This window comes from Bacillus rossius, chromosome 13 (assembly GCF_032445375.1).
Source record: "Bacillus rossius redtenbacheri isolate Brsri chromosome 13, Brsri_v3, whole genome shotgun sequence".
In the NCBI taxonomy this organism is placed as follows: domain Eukaryota; kingdom Metazoa; phylum Arthropoda; class Insecta; order Phasmatodea; family Bacillidae; genus Bacillus; species Bacillus rossius.
In genome coordinates, this window is record NC_086340.1 from 152,997 (window position 1) to 170,736 (window position 17,740).

At 44.4% G+C, this 17,740-nt stretch overlaps 1 protein-coding gene across 1 annotated transcript in view; it reads left to right on the plus strand.

The window, feature by feature from the left end:
* The first annotated feature begins 9,617 nt into the window (after window positions 1-9,617).
* The window catches only part of LOC134538056 (uncharacterized), a 37,810-nt gene continuing 29,687 nt past the window's right edge, over window positions 9,618-17,740 (plus strand). The window contains exon 1 of the mRNA XM_063379034.1: window positions 9,618-9,740. Within this exon, the coding sequence (XP_063235104.1) occupies window positions 9,721-9,740 (20 nt within the window). The 5' untranslated portion in view covers window positions 9,618-9,720. The remainder of the gene's footprint in view (window positions 9,741-17,740) is intronic.

Here is a 17,740-nt window from a genome sequence, read left to right on the forward strand (position 1 = left end):
CTCCGAACCACGCGGCCCTGCACACGCTCTGCTTGCCAGCTGTACCGCTAGCCTCGTCAGCCTCGGTAATTGCCCGGGAAGGAAGGAAGCAATTACACTCGCGGCCTGCGCGCGCAGGCGGGTTGCCGCGGAGAACAATCCCAGCGTGCAAGTGGCACAGAGCAAACACACCGTGTCCGCCGCTGCCGCTGCGACATCGCTCTCCGTCGCTCAGACGGCCGCTACTGCCCGTCCGACCAGGACACAGCCCACGTGCCAGCTGGGCCTCTGTGCTCGTCTCGAGCGGGTCCTGGCGACGTGCAGTTCCCAGTTACAAGTGCGCACACCACCCGTGCGAAATCGGTTCACAATTGAAATATTACATACTGTTAATTTCAGCCAATTGAGATTTCAAGACATCTTTCAGCAGTTAATAATGCTCGCAGGCTTTCACGGCCATTGTCTGAAGTAGCTTGGCTTCTGGGTTGTAGCCGTGTCCTTGGGCGAATAATTCACCGACGTTTCTGGTCGACATTGCAGTCACCATCTACTGTTGTAGCAGGTAACTGCTCCCTGATGATGGTGACTGCAATGTCGACCGAAACGTTGGTGGATTATTTTCCCAGGACACGGCTACAACCCAGAAGCCAAGCTACTTCATATTTTGGCAGTGATTATTCCGTGAAATCTGACCCGCAATTTGTGGACACAATTTTTATTCCAACTTATAAATTAATTTGGGTTATGTAAAATATTCAGTTAGTAGTTATTCTAGCCACGAAACATTTTATTTACAATTCTTACTACTGACTTTTTAATAAGTAAATTCATTAATTAAATTTTTTAATTGCATTTGAGAATTTTAATATCTCAACTATTTCTTGTCACGAAAAAGATTGATAAATATAAACAGTTCTCTATTCCCGCCAAAATGGCTTCCTGCTCTATTCTCAATTGGATGTTGCACCAAACGTCCGTTACAGAAATAAAATGTATATTAATTTACCCCCCATGCACTGCGCTACTGTGTATCAGTAGGCTGGGAAACATGGCGGTCATATATTGTGCACACTGTTATCTTCCCAACTGTGCAGCTTCACGGTGGCTGCAGAGACTGCCTCGAGGCCGTGTCAGTGGAGATGGGCCACTCTGCGGCCAGCGTGCGGGGATCCGCGGCGGCTTATTGGTCGGTTGGCTGGTCCAGTCCGTCAGCATGGGGGGGGGGGGGGGGGGGGACACACGTAACACGATCCCATCCGAGCCGATTTGCCTCAGCCACTCAAGCATCGGTTACTCGAGAGGCGAGAAGAAGATCTGAATAAATTACTTCTGCCGCGACACACTTGGCTTACAATCTTTTTTTTTTTATTAAGTAAAGACTCCACTATTTAGTGGGTTTGAATCAATCTTAGAGGTCCTTGTATCTTATTCCAGTTCTGCGATGAAAGCGAGAATTTTTAAAAGTAAAATGATTATTTGATTAGAAATTTAAGACAATCTTTGGTGGAAAATAACCCGTCGCAACCCGTCACGATATTGCCAACAATTATGTAGCGAGAAGACACTGCGTGTTGGTGAAACAAAACAGCGCGACGGTCGACTTGCTTATAGAACGGGAAGCCTTCTTTTCACAGACGAGAGAGCCACACCCGAAGTTCCCCGAAGTTCATGCTCGCTTTTTTTCCCCGTTCTATCTCATTGTATAAACCGTTGTGGCATTAAATTTTGCGGTCGATTAGGATAGGTTAGCTACATTATAAATACTTAAAAACATTGTGGATGGTTGGTTATATTAGGTAGGTATAGCTACATTAAAAATACTGTAAATTCATTTTATGGTTGCTTAGCAAATAACTTTTTAATACGTAGCTATCCAGCGCTAGGAAACCGTTTACATGATTTCACAGTATCTTTAATGTAGCTATCCTAACCAAATCAACCGTCCACAATGTTTTAAAGTATTTATAATGTAGCTAACCTAGTCTTTTACAATGAACAAAAAAAAACCGAAGATGCACGATCGGGAGTTTGGCTCTCTCGTCTGTGAAAACAAGGCCTGTCTCAAGACGGCGCCCACCCCTGCGGTATTAGGCGTGTATGACTAATGCCGGCGGTCGCCCCTCCACTAGCAATCTCCGGACGCCCTAAGGGTTCCCTAAGAAGGCAAGGCGGTATTAACTATTTAGCGACGGCCGTTTCATTTCCCCCAAGATCTGGACGGTCTTGTTTATTATTTATTGGCGTGCGTCACCCGCGTGTGTGTCTAGTTGGGGGGGGGGGGGGACCCGCCCCTCGTCATTAGGTGACCTGGGGGGGAGGGGTGCGGGGGGAAATCAAATCTCACGTCCTCGGGCGACAACGCGAAGGTAAACTCGCCGCTAGGCGTCCCTAGGGGAGTGGAGGCGGTCAGCAAATCACATTTCACGGCTTCCCTGCGCCGGCCTGTGTGACTCAGCCCTGCGCCCAGGTTCCTGTCTGGGATTAAGGCCCTTGTCCACCCGCACACGCAGAGCTGCACAAGAAACCACGCGGACGAGATGTCAGAGTGGAGTCTGTTTACGGAAATAATTTTAAAATACGCTGAAAGTGAATGAGTAGTGCTTTTATTTTCTTTCGTATTTTGTTTTTAAACTGTAATTTAAAATAAAACGCGTGTTCTTAGAATAATTTCTTTATATTAACGGCCGGTACACCTTTGTCTTCATTTCTCCGCCATGTAGCGTTACGGTCACCGCTCAACGGTGACGTGATGACTGCGCGCTTAGAGGCGACACCGCACCAGAAGCACCAGCGAGCGTCGCACTTATCATCCCGCCTCACCGACACCTTTGAATATATATACTGTATAGAAGTCGCGAGTGGATAGGATTTACTCTACGTATTTCAGGAGCGTATGACGAGCAGCTTGGGAACTTCACCGCTGCAGTGCGCTGCCGTAACGCCCTGTATCGTCTTAGTTGTTATTTACACGTTAGAGCGCAGCACTGTCGCCAGCTGTCATTCCCCGCACCCCCCACCCATCATTCACTGCAGCTCAAGGTCGTTCAGCGGGAGGGGGAAGGGGTGTTTGAAGAGTTCGACACTTGTCCGCTAGGGACCACCACAAGTCGATGCCCCTAGAGATGGTGGCGATTGCGGCGGTGAATTAACCAACTACCTCAAAACCGTATTAGAAATGTTAACCTGGGCTGGCGACTTCTATACAGTATATATATTCAAAGCCGACACTGATACACCCCTGACAAGGCGCGCCCCTAGAGAAAGCTGCATCGTGACAAGTTTCGTTGGCAGTCCCGCAACAGCGGCAGGGTGGGTCGAGACCAGAGAGTGAGTGGGGCGCTCGATGCCTGGGAAGGGGAGGAGAAGGGGGAATAAGGAAAAAAAAGTAGTCAGACTACTGTACGTTTTTCACAGGTTTTTCAGCGACATTTTGTTCTGAAATTGTGAGCTCCATTGCAAACATTCATAATGTACTTAATACGTATATTCATGTATAGTTTACTTTTTATCTATGGTTTTTATGTGTCATACCAAAATAAATAAAAATAATTTAAGGAGAAGCATGTTTGTAAAGTTATACACATCGATGTTGTGTGGATATATACATACTGGAATTTGTTTCATACATATACATACCTATATATATATATATATATATATATATATATATTTATGATGTGAAGTTTTACTCTCTATTCTAGAGCGCTTGGTGATCACAAACCAATTTTTTTTTTGCAATTGGTGTATAGTTAGTGCGCCAATAACAAGCCTGCGACGAGAGAAGTGCTGCAGTCAGCAGACTGCTGGCCAGAGCAGTGTTGCCAACACGAGGCGCAGGCAGCCACCTGAGACAACACAACTCCTCGACCGTGGATAACACACTCGCGGCACGAAGCGACGGCGACCGGAAGTCGCGAGGGCCAGCGGAAGTCAGGTGGTCGCGGCAATTCATTTGTTTCACGTGTTTGTTTGTAAAAACCGAGATTAACTTTCAATGCGCCAATCGGAGAGCAGAGAGAAAACCTCTTAACGTTTATTCATTGGTATTTTATTACAACATTAACAGTGATAAAAAAATTTCAAGAAGTACGATTCAAACAAAACACGCGATAAAATAAATTTGGCTCCACAATGCACAGAATACACATAACTTGTCTTGCGCTAGAATGAGGACGGTCAGCTGTACCGTCTGCCCTTCCTACTTCCTGTACCACTGATGAACGTTTGGACGTTTAATTATAGATTTTTGATGTGTAACATCTTAGATCGCGGTATACGACATTTGGCGGGGGAAATTTCGTGAATGCGACGGAAGTCAAGGAACGGAAATGTGTAAAAAACCCGGTGCTTCCATCTGTGGCGTATGGCGTGAACCAAGGTTCACAAAGACAAAGGTAAACGTTAAAGTATTAAATGTTTGATGAATTTTAACGAGATGTTTACTATATTAATACAATTCCTTGTCGAAAATCAGGTCCAAAGCTGGGGTTTATTTTATTTTTTCCCAAGTCTTTTTCGCTTTTATCGGAGCCGATTCATTAGGTAGTTTAAAATTTTGATCTGCAAATCGAATGATTCGATAGTCGACGTAGCTGCTTCAGCAGCGAGTTATAGCGGCGGGTGCGGAAACTACGTGTGATTCGCGTCCAGAAATGTAGTTTAAAACACAATTTGCATATATTTATCACGGCCGGCATTATTTTAAAGATTTCTAAGTTAAATTCCGTGTCCGAGTTTCGTATTATATTTTTATTTGCAACATTAGAATACCCGAATTTACTCGTTACCGAGGTTACGCTCACTTTTTTTTTCAAATTAAATAAGCAATATACTATATTTTTTCGGGATGATTACAGTAATGAAGATTTTTCACTGAGGTTTAAAATATAAAGAATTTTATACATAGTGTCAATGGTTCACTTTCATGATATTTTGCCTTCGAATGCTACCAATTAAAAAATAAATAAACATTATCACTCTTTAAATGGGAAAATTGGATTTGTTTTGAAATTAGAAATAATACGCCAAGCGCCTTCGACAAACGTGTTTAATGAACATGTGCCATTGTAAGGGAGTATTTAATAATGCTCTGAGGGGCGGATGGCAGAGCGCCGGCTTGGCTCGGTGATAATTAACTCTACAGTCGACACTCGCCAGTGAAAAGAGCGCCTTTCAGCTTGATGGAGACATCCCCGCCCCTAGTTGCGAGGAGGAAGCCATTCTTTCTTTGCATTTCCTCCCCCGATATTACTTTCCGCGACATTTGCTCCAATAACAGCCTCGCGTCCTCGGAGGAGGGCAGGTAAATCATCTCAGCTCCTTCAGACCCGCTCTGCGAGGGGGGAGGGTGTGGGGGGGGGGGAGGAGAAGAGGGTGATGCCATGTTTATACACAGCGACCCTCCTGCTCAGAGAGATGTAGTCTTGAAGGGAGAGTCGCTTCCTGCGCTGTCTGTGCCGTAGCTGCAGGCGGCTGGCTTGGCGGCCACATTCCCCGGGGGAAACAAACCATTACGGTTTACAACCCTCGTTGCATCGGCGTTGGTCACTAAACACTCCTACCAATGATACGTGGTGTGTGTTCAGTACTATGCTTATAGCGATTGTCCTAAAATTGAACTTCACCTTCAGCAAACAACATTGCATTAAATATGCAGTCAAACTTGCTCTAGGGTGTTTGCTTCCCTGAAAGTAATTATCTTATGGACGTTGACAAAAAAAAAGTAAATTATACAGTTTGTCCTACTTAAGAAAATATGCGGTGGTTGAAAAATGTTAATATCTCACTCAGCCAGTGATATTGATTTCATTCAGTTATAGGTGTAATCAGTTTTACTTGTCAGAAACCGTAGTTATTCAACTCGAAGAGGAATTTAGTTTTTTTTTCTACATGTTGATATAAACAATCTTTACGTGTGTAAAAGGTGCCGAGGTCTTCGTGCCAATAATACTAGCCGGTTTTATTCATCAAAACATTTGTTAGACGACTCTGTTTTATACACTAGGTTTAAAGTTTAGGATTTTGTATTCAAGCATTACCGGGAATTAATAGCTTTCTCTAATAAATGGTTGTTTTCCTTCTATCTTTGTTTCCGTCCTAAATACGATTTCTGCAACGCCTAGAGAAGTATACACGTCAGCGAGTCTGAAGCACGAGGCTAGTAGTTGTCCGGTCCCATGGTCACTTCTCGCCGTTAGCGGATTATTTTATAATTTATGTGAGTCATCTCGCTTGGGTTCTCTTCATTCACTAACATCTAATAAAACCATATTTAAAGGTTTTTTTTCCCCACGTAAAATGGGTTTACCTTCCTAAACCTGAATTGTCATGTCAGAGATAAAATTTAATACTTTCATTCTTTACAGTTTCGTACCATAAATTTACAGTTTCAGAAAAGTACTTTGTAAAGTTTGAAATATGTTGGTTTGCAAACGTAAAGTATATATTTTTTTATCTTAGTATTCCTTACGTCATATTGCAAAATAACGTCAGACCAATAGTAGTGAAAAAACAGTCATCGAAATGATAATGACGACATCGTGTGCATGCCAGGGTGCGGCTCGCAACTGGCCCTTGGAGACCTCAGCCTTGTGACACCCCCCCCCCCCCCCCCCCGCCCCGCTGCAGTCCCGGGCGGACCTGGTGAGCAGTGTTGCCAACCAGGGCTCGGGTGCTTGCGGGTACAGTTCGGGTGTCATTCAGGTACATGCACAACCAATATGAATACTACATATTACTGTCATACACACTGTTCTGTTAAGTCTTAACATAATGTGATAACATAACATTTTAAAGTTTGAATGCAATGTTGGCCCGTGCGTGGCGTTGGTTATGGGGTGGGGGGGATAATGTAGCCGGGCATTTTCAGGTTAAAGAATGAGGTTGGTTTAAAATTATTGCAAATATTACCTGTGATATAAATATAGTGGTTTCTTGATACTAGCTGCAACTTGATCCTGTGGTTCTCCAGAGATCCTTAGGAATACAGCGTAGCCGAGGCTGTTTTCTATAAGGCAGGGATGTTTAATTTCAGGACAGGCCTTCCATTCCAAGTGAACTTGTTCAATATTGATTGACTATTAATTTTATTTATCTTTTTGTATTTACTGTATTCTAGTAAATTTGCGTACCGGAGCGGATCTACTCGGGTACCGGGTACTGACATGGTGGATCTGGCAACACTGGTGGGGAGCTGCAGTGTTGCGAGAGAGGAAGAGAGGGGGAGAGAGGGAGAGAGCAGGTTGTAAGGACGTGAGAAGCAGCACGTGCTGCGCCTTATCGTCTTCTTCTTGCGTGGTTCGCCCTCCCCCGCCCCGGCTGATCAAACAACCCCCTCCCCTCTTGTGGAGGCTGCAGGCCGCCTTCTCTCCCCCCTCCCCCCACAGGGAACACACACCGTGTTTGCCCCGGACACTGTCGCCCCGGGTCTCTGGTGTGGTGGTGTGGTGGTGTGGTGGTGTGGTGGTGTGGCCTCTGAGCCGGTGCGCTGTCTTCCCCACCTGCACGGGGCAACTGCGAGATCTGAGCGGTAACCATCACGTCACACGGCGGAGAAATACAAGATGACGGTGTGATTCAAGTCTCATCGAGTGCTTTCAAGAAACTCTACCGGATTTTTTTCATGCCCGAATATTATTCTGAAAACACGCTTTTTAAACATTTTCTCCCTTTTAAAAATACGGATTATTCTTAAACACTTTTAGTAAACGGACACAATGAGCAGTTTTTCAAATGGCGTGGTTACTTCTGAAGCTATGCACATGGTGTGTGTGTGCGCGGGTATGCGGGGGCCTGTCAGGTGTTGCCAAACACGTACCGGCGGAGCAGGCAACATGCTCGTATCAGGAGCCGCGGCGTGCTGTTTAAGGGGGGGGGGGATGACTCGACCCGAACACGTCTCGCGCGCCTGTTCTGGAGCTGTTCACGTGTTCACGTGTTCACGTGGCCTAATGAACCACGCGGCTATCTGGCTCTGCGGCGTATCTGCTGAGTGCAGAGTTGCAAACACGGGGGTCTTGTTGGGAACCTGGCTCCTCATTAGGACAGCTCCACAGGGCCGCAGTCAGTGACGGCACGCCACGCCTGGCCGGCAGGCAACCCGCCACACCGCGGAGTGCAGCAGTTGCATGGGCTCCAGGCGCCGCCCGCTCTGTGGAAGGGTTGCCTTTCCCCCCTCCTACGGGGTTGAAAGTGATCCGCCAAACATTTGCCGAGAGGGTGGGGGTGGGGGTGGAGCGGTGAAGTTCATTGCGGTTCACCCCCCACCCAATGGGCCATTTGACAGCGTCTGGCGGTGTCCCGAGTGGCTATAAACTGCCCGCGCCGGGAGCTGGGCACGATCCCATTGGCTGAACTCGAGCGACGTCGAACCTAGCGAACTTCAGTAGCTTCACTTAATCCACTTGACTGGTGAACTTCTGTAAGACAAATCTGTGACTTTATGTTTGCTAGCATATGGCTAGGGACTGGAAAAATTCGCGGTTTCAATGACCACTAGGATAGACTCCACGATTCTCTATGTACTCGGGCAACTATCACCTGGTCATTGGCTACCGACTCGGGACACCTGTTAACTGCGATTCTTATGATTCGATACTTCTTCTGTTGAGTGTTTGCCATTGGCTCAGAGTCCTTCAGGTAAATTGCGGTCCAATCACTGACGCAGCATTAAGCTAAACGAGTTTGGATTCCAGCCTGTCTCGAAAGGAATCCGCGAATTTTTCCGGTCTCTACCTATTGCACTACCAAATTAATAAGTATAATAACCATACATGATATTGTGGGTAAGTGACCACACAGTTAAATTTTAGATTTTTTTTTTCTCGTGAGCAGAGTCACAGAATGCTACATTTTCTTCTGGGTTGAGGTCAAGTCAGTGGAAATGATGCCATGCCCGATGTTTTGACATGCCTCGTTGCGTACATACTCAAGGGCTATCAACAACTGTCCTGACAAAGTATTTACTTGAGATGTGAGTGGGAAAATTTTCTGGAATAATATGATTATTTGTGGTTAAAATGCACATTTATTTGCACAAAACTGAACTGGAGGGTTATTTGTAGGTATTTGTGTATTTATTTATTTGACAAACGTTTGGAATGTAAATAAAAAAGGGGGTTGTCTGTAAAGCCGGTTTACGGACGATAATTTTACGTGATAACGTCATAATAAAAAACTGATGAAAAATTGCATACTTTTTAATTTACAAATATTATTTACAGTTTTTTGCAAATTTAATTTAAATAATTTGTTTAGTTATAATCACGAACAATTAGTTAAAAAAAAGTCCCGCCTTAACCTGTTTGATATTATAGAAGATTTTTCTCGCACGGTGGTTGGCCGGTTCTTGCACGCTCGGCTCAGGCGGAATGTGACAATTTTCCGTGCGTGCAGCCGGCGTTCATCGATTTATAAGACGTTATCACGTCAAAAAAAATATTTTGAAATAAGTAGCATTGAAACGCCGGTCTTCCCGGCCGCCAGGAACTAGCATCTCGGCCGCGCCTGTGTTCTTGCACCAGGCGCGCGTCTGGCGGCCGAGGCCCGACAGCTTCGAGACGCGGCCGGTCGCAGCGCCACCGCCGCGCGCCGCCGCCAAAACCCGGGCTGCGCGCCGCGCGCTCCGCAGTCTGGCGCGAGCCGCGCCCCCAGCAGGTAGTGTGTGTGTGTGTTCGAGGCGCCTGCACTGAGCCATGCCGCGCCCGGCGCTCTGAGTCTCCCTGGCGGTCCTGAGGCTGCAGCATGCGGCTAACCACGGACAGGTAACAGCCTCGCTCCTCACTGACACCTCTCCTTGACGCCTGTTTAAACCGTTATTCGGATTTATTCTACTCAGGATGTTTGAAACTTGATTTCATTTGCACAATCTATTGAATCGTGCCCATACGGTCCCGATAGCCTATTCGACAATATTTATATTTAAACATGCAAGTACACTTCATTGTTTTTTCCGTATATATATTTTTTTTCAAAAAGGAAAAAAAAATGTCTTACGTAAACAAAAATTTTAATGGTTTAATTTTTTTTTCCAAAATGATTTTACACATCTTACAATACTGGGAAAAAAATTGGAACCGAAATTAACCGAATGGTTTAGCTTTTACAAACTTTTTAAACTTAAAAATGTAGGTTTTTATAAAAAGTAACGTAAATTAAAAAAAATGCACCCTGAAAACTATAAATGTCGTATCGTAAGAATTTTTCCGTAGATGTTCGCAAAATATTCATTAAATGATAATTAACTAAAAAATATCACAAACTAGGGTAATTATATATTAAACTAGCTTGTGGTCTGAAACTTTTAATTAGGCGTGGAACCCCTTAAAATATTAAATTTTAAAATGTATGTAGTAAAAAATTTCGCGAGAGTGCACTGGCCAGGCGGACAGCATCTGTCCGGCCCAGCTGACCCCTGGCCGGCTAGTGCAGTGCAGCGACCACGTGCGGCGGTGAGGCAGTGAGGCTGTGAGGCGGTGAGGCTGTGAGGCAGTGAGGCAGTGAGGCGGTGAGGCAGTGAGGCGGTGAGGCAGTGAGGCGGTGATCCTCTCCATCCGCCAGTTCCGCGAGTTCACCAGGTCTGGTCTGACGGCGTGCACCAAGCCTTAGTGCTGTACACTGCAGTCTGGTGTCCCGTTCAGTCCCCTCTCCTCGAACAAAAAACTTCGGTGAGGATCTAACAGCAATTTTTATGTCCGTTCCAGTTGCCTGTGGTTATTATTATTATTATTATGCCAACTTATCTTAGAGTAATTTAGTTCCCTGGGGTAGGCGAGGTTTGTTCACATTTATATTACATGCGTCATAAAAAAATTTATGATTATGTTATTATACATATACTATATTCTCTATGCAGAAGCGAGTCTGAATTCGTCCAACATAGGTACTTCGGCTATAGGTTCAGCACGACAAAATAAGTTGAGAACATCTGAAATAAAAATAAATTTTTTAATGAAATAATTTTTTCTGGGCGAAAAAAATTGTATACTTTAAGTATGTGTACCTGTCTGTAGGCCTATGTTTGTTGACCTTGAGCTCGGAGATCGGCGATAGCGCGTGTGAGCCGTGTCCGTTAGGCTCACCACGATGCGCGCTCCGCCTGGACCAGTTCAGTGAACCGGGAACACCACAGAACCTGGACAGAACCACACAACTTAGAAACGTCATTACGTAGAAAAATATAACTTAGAACTATCACAACTTAGAAAAGCGTAACTTAGAAACACGCCACGCAGAACCACACAACTTAGAAACGTCATTACGTAGAAAGTCACAACTTAAAACTGTCATAACTTAGAAAATTCTAAGTTGTGAGTTTCTGAGTTATGACAGCACCCTCAGTGAACCGAGGCTTGCCGCCTCTATTAGGGCCTAGCTGCACCTCGAGCTACTGTCACCCGTGAGGAGACACCACGTGATTTGACAGCAGGCGCGGGCTGTCATGTCCACGAAGCTGTATCTCTCTTATTATCCTTGGAAATCAGCGAACTGTGCGGTGTTTATAAGCAACCTAACAATATAAAAGCCATAAAAATTTTCGAAAGAAAATTTTGGCAACTTTTATTAATTTTATTTTATGTGGTCGTTAGTTGTTGGAAATATCACCATAAATGATTTAAGATTATCTATTTTGCATGACAGAACAGCCAAAACACTATGTCAAAGTGCAATATCTTTTGTTTAAAAAAATTAAAAACTGCATGGCTGCAAGGTGTGAATGTTGAAAATCATAACTTCAGTTTCAATTGCTAAAAAATACACACGTGCACACATCTGCTTAGATGCACGTGGCAGCCATGTTTATTTAATTGCTACCAAGATTATTGAACATTGTCAACAATTATTTGGCAATTATAATTAATACGCCGCTCTGTTAATGCAACATTTCATAAATTCTAAACTGAGAATGTTCGTGAAATAACTTTTTTTTTGTTCAAGTTATTATGTTTAAGAAATTTCTATGTTTTCTTTGTATTTAAACAATAATTTTTTATGCTGGCAGTTGACCGCGCAGCTTGTTTAGTTGCCATATTCCGCCGTGCAGTTGCGCCCCCGGGAGCCTGCGCATCTTTCCCCCACTCCACCCGTGCCCATGACGTCACGCAGCATTGAGTGCCTTGCATTTCCGTGGTTACAAGTACTGAGCTTAAAACTTCAGCACAACTTTGACGAAATATAAAAATAAGGCATTAAATTAAGTATGTAAGGAAACACAAATATAACCTTCAAAATAAATATAAAAAAATCGGGCCCATGAAATTCTATTTCCCCCCCCCCCCCCCCCCCCCCCAACGAGCCACGCCTATCTGCAGCTACAAGCTTGAGAAAAGGCATGTCACTACACTGTTCAATCTACGGATGCGATAATCATACAAGGAAAAGCTATTTAGTCATTAGTTTTGGTTCACTTATGAAAAAAAAAACAAGAAGGTAATTCAAAATAGAAAGTTAAGGTTCAGCATGAAAAGAAAGAGAGAAAAAATAATCTCGATTGTCAAGTAGTTAAAAAAAAAATATGCGGGAAATTTTCTGTACACCTTGCTACACATATAATTATTAAAATTTAAAAATATTTTATTTAATTTTTGAGAGTAAATTTACCATTAATATTTTGTAATTTTTTTGTTCATTTGCAAATATATTTCGTTGTTAAAAACGCACCAATAAATATTATAAATGTGTATATTTCAAATTCTTATGTAACTGAAAGAATATGTGTTATTCAGTTTGTTCAAGAATCCTACTGCTAAGCGAAAGCATTAGTAATAATACGCTATTTTAACTAATATCGGCATGAGCACAATAATTTTTGTTGATAAACCATAAAATGCAAAAAAAAAATATATATATATTAAATATTTAATAAACGCGGCAGTTCTATGGATGAGCCTAACTCTAATGAAAGCGAAGGGCCAACAACATGTACGTACCTGCGTGTAGAATGCCTCTGTGACGCGTGGCTCCAGAGATAGAGGACCAAGGGGGGGGGGAGGGTCTTAGCCCCCGAATCGTTATTCTTGAAGCGTATATTTATGTTTACTTAAAAACTTAAATGTGTTAAACTTTCGTTTATTCCAAAAATATATATATATATTTGAGACCATATCTTTTCAAACATATTTCAAGGCCAATATATGACTTATTTAGAAACCATTTTTTTTTCAATTGCATCCATACTTTGTTTGTGTTGGTCCCTCCCTGGGGGCCGCCCCTGTGCGCTACAGGAGTTACAGGGAGTACAGGCAGTACAGGAGCTAACAGTGGCGAGGCGAGGCACGCAGCAGCGGTCTGCTGTACAGGGAGTACAGGTTGAACAGGCAGTACAGGAGCCGACAGTGGCGAGGCGAGGCACGCAGCAGCGGACTGCTGTACAGGCAGTACAGGAAGTACAGGCAGCACAGAAGCTACAGGGAGTACAGGCAGTACAGTCAGTACAGGAGCCGACAGTGGCGAGGCGAGGCACGCAGCAGCGGTCTGCTGTACAGGGAGTATGTACAGGTCGCACAGGCAGTACAGGGAGTATGTACAGGTCGCACAGGCAGTACAGGGAGTATGTACAGGGAGTACAGGCAGTACAGGGAGTACAGACAGTGGCGAGGCGAGGAACGCAGGACTGCAGGTCGTCCACCCGGCGTGGCCTTGACCCCGGAGTGTGCCTCGTCCAGGAAGAGAACCAGTCTCTACACGCGGGCACCCCCTCCCCCCCTGACACCGCCACTAGCCTCGCGGGCCTGAGGCCATCTGACAGACTCACACTTGTTGCTCGATCAGGCAACACCGCCGCAGGGCGAGCTGCAACTGTACCGTCATCACAGCCACATGCGGGCCTCGAGGTCCGAGTGCAAGATCCGGGCATCGAACCACAGGCCCCCGGGTAGAGTTCCAGGCCGCGGATTGCCGTCCACCACCTCTAGTTGCGAAGATAGATATTAGTAGAGACCCGGAAATTTCGCGGATTCATGTAGTCGCAAGCTAGAATGCAAACCTCCACACTGTCGCACTGTGTTCATGATTGGCACGCAGTTGTTTGGACACGCCCCTCTACGACCGTGAGCCAACGATGACCAGCTAGGAGAGAAGTAAGCGAATCAGGTAGTGCCAAATAACAAAGATAAAAATGTTCTCGATAAGAAATCGACCAAATGGGAAAGTAAACATGGGTCGAGCACACCTATAACTTTGAATTCTATCCTGAGGCCAGAGGAATCCGCGAAATTTCCGGGTCTCTAGATATTAGGTTTTAACGGTGATGTAGATAACGGAAGTTCGGTGGACCCTGAGGTGTTGTGAGTCGGGTGGTTTGGCGGGGTTGCAGTCAGGACTCGATCCCGTGACTGTGCCGAGGGCGTATTTCAGGACCGTCGCCAGGTACCAGGGCGTCCCACGTGGTCCAGGCGGGACACTCGTGCAGCGAGTGTGTCTACTGGTTGGTTCTAGAGACGTGTGCTTGCGAGTCGCCGCAACAAGGCTCGCGCGCTGCTCACCATGAGGTCGCAACCTCGCCGGCGGGCAAGGCATCGCTGCAACTCCTCCGAGATAAACAAGTGTTACTGATGGCAGTCGTGAGTTTAGAGTATTATGTAATGGCCGGATACATTTTACATACATAGTTTATTTTTAATTGTCATTCGGGTAAAAAAAAAAAAATTAAGGATAGGACGATGATAGGAAAAGTAGGAAACGAATGGGAGTGTCTCAAGTTTAATGTGCCTCCGAAAAAGTCAAATCGATGGTTGTTCCAATCGAGCGGAAGAGAGATAGATGCGGCGCAAGCGTACGATGAGCGTAACGGGAGACAGCGTAACGGGACAATGTACGTTACGGGACACTTTTGCGTGCGTGAAGCCGGCGTTCATCGATTTATTAGACGTCACGTCAAAAAAAAATGTGTGAGTGAGTTTTTCACTGCCCGCCAGAAATGTCCTCGGTTAACGAGCAAACTCATATGTTCTCGTGATGCATATGAACATGTAATACGAAACTCGTCTCGGACACGAAAATTAACGCAGAATTCTTTAAGAATAATGCCAAGCGTTAAATACATACGCGAATCGTGTTTTCAACTACATTTCTGGACACGACTCCCACGCAGTTTCCGCACCCGCCGCTAGAATTCGCTGCCGGAGCAGCTACGTCGACAGTCGAATCATTCGATTTGCAGAGCGAAATTTCAAACTAGGAATATAATCAAACGGCTCCGATAAAAGTGAAAATGTCCTGGAAATTACTGAACCTTGGATTTTGGACCTGATTTTCCACAATTGAATTTATTAAAAAAAAAGCTGCCCATTTTGTTAAAATTAATTAACTAAATACTATAGTGTTTCCCTTTGTCATTGTGAACTATAGTTCGCGCCCTCCGCCACAGATAGCAGCACCGTGTTTACACATTTACGTTCCATGCAGTTTTATTCCATTCCCAAAATTACTCCTTCCAAATTACGTATAATCAAAGATAAGATGTTACAGAAAAAAATATTTCTTCAAAATATTGGCAACGGTTGCTAAAACAGCATTAAGAAAAGGCCTTAAATTTGTACATGTCGATACGTAGCTAATGGTAATTATAAAATCCTGAGTGGCTGGCCGTCTTCTCTCTAAACAGAGTAACCGTCCATATTCGAACACACGTCAGTTAGGCGTGTGAGGAGTGCAAATACTTACATCGAAATCAAAATTCGGTATTTTATCGACATTACCTGTTTGTAGCTCACATTTTAGAAGTCACAGTCTGATTTGCACAATTTGCCAAGTTTACTGCTTAGGCAGTATGTATCCGTATCCCTAAATCAATAAAAAAAATGACTCTTGAAAAGAGAAATTCTGTTTGGGATTAAGTAAAGTTTGAAAAAAATCTTTTATTACGCTATTTTATGTTTATGGTATAATCAAGCAAAAGTCAAAGTAGAAGAAACCCGAAATAAATGAATAATAATAATAATTTAACTGTTTCGGCAGAGTGAGCTGTGTCGCGGTGCAGCTGTTCGCTCGGTCGCAGAAGGGAAGGGCAAACCACTGCGGGGTGCCTGCAGATCACTCGCTACTCACCCTGACAGGAAAGCACAGATGTAGGCGCCGCTCAGGTCGTCTCGTAACCATTACTTTAGATTTATTACTACTACGTTGATTCTGACAAGGCTTCAGACATAACTCAATGGATTTCCTGGATTTGATAGCAGGGTTGGTATTGTTTGCTGGAGTGGAAGCAATTGGATTCGTGGATTTGAAGGAGAGAGTGGCTTGAACGAGAGGGGAGTGTGGCGATAGGGCCCGAGGAGGCGGGGGGGGGGGGGGGTTTGTAGAACTCGGCGAAGTACGGACTGAAGCCGGGACCTAAGTGTGTACTTGCGTACTTCACTTCCGTACTTGACGGAGCCGGACGAGTTGAATGTTTGGCCTCTTCAGAACATATTAGGCAGCCGAACAGGTTGCTTACATATTTGTTCAACAGTACAATTTTATTGGAAAAACAATTATTAACTGAAATCAGTAATCACTAGCATTTTATAAGTGTCACACTAAATTACGGCAATTTTCTTTATTATTCTACCTTTGTCAGAGGTTACGTTCGGTATGTATGTCCAGGTAAATATTTGTTGAAACTGCCTTATAAATACTTATGTTAAAACATGAATTATTTCGTAACAGAAAATATATAAAGATATATATTTTACGAGTCTTGAAATCACTTAAGCCTCATGTAAAATATAACGTACATAGGTTTTTTTTTTCAAAAATAACGACGTTTCTTTAGCACGTAAGTACGCGACAAGTAAAACCGATTCGTTTACTTGCGTACCTGCATACTTGCATACTTCACTTCCAGTCCGGACAGTGATGTCACTTCCGGGCACAAGGACGTATAATTATATAGCTCGGACACGGACTTAGCTCACGACATGCGGTACAGTCACGTCTCCTGGCGCGGTACAGTCACGTCTCCTGGCCTCTAGTCCTAACAGTCCTGGCCTCTAGTCCTAGCCTCTACTAAGTGCCTGGAAGCACTTGCGGGTAGTCCTGACGCCTGGGAGACAGGACCGCCAGATGCCTGAACGGGCTGACAAATGAGTGTCTGCTCCCCTGTGGCCCGCCAAGGGGGGGGGGGGAGGGGGGGTGTCCCTGAAGCAGGGCGTAATACGGGCCGAGCTGCGACCGGCAGGGTGGGTTGCGTGACACGATTTTGTGTTCAGAAATGGTGACGAGTTTATTTGTTCGTATTTTGTATCCAACGAACTTCACGAAACTGCAAAATACTAAAAGTTTGAAATATACGTATTGTTTTTAGCCTTTAAAATAATAAATAGGGTTTTCAAATAGCTTATCTACATTAATTTCACTATTTTCACGATTATTTCAAAGAAAAAAAATATCATCATTGGCGAAGTTACACAAGTTGCGTTTGAGTCATTTGAATAGACATAATCAGTAACACTGCGCCAGGTTTTTTGAGTCTAAAACTCTTACACATAGGCCTGTGCTTTTAAAATTTTTAAATATAAAAACTCAATAGAGGTTTGTCGAGATCGCGGAAAAAAAACACGAATCACCAATCCACAAAATTAAAAAAAAAAAAAATTACGAATCGGACCAGTTTCGCGTCGGGAATGTGGGACGCGGTGCTACAGCCGCTGGTATGTCCTGCGTGTCGCCATTCAGAGAGAGAGGACTCCAACAGCACAGACGGGATCCCCTGCGAGCGAGACAGCAGGTGCCGCGGTGTTACTGGCGGCCATACAGCAGTCGAGGCACGTCCTGGGGTTATGTC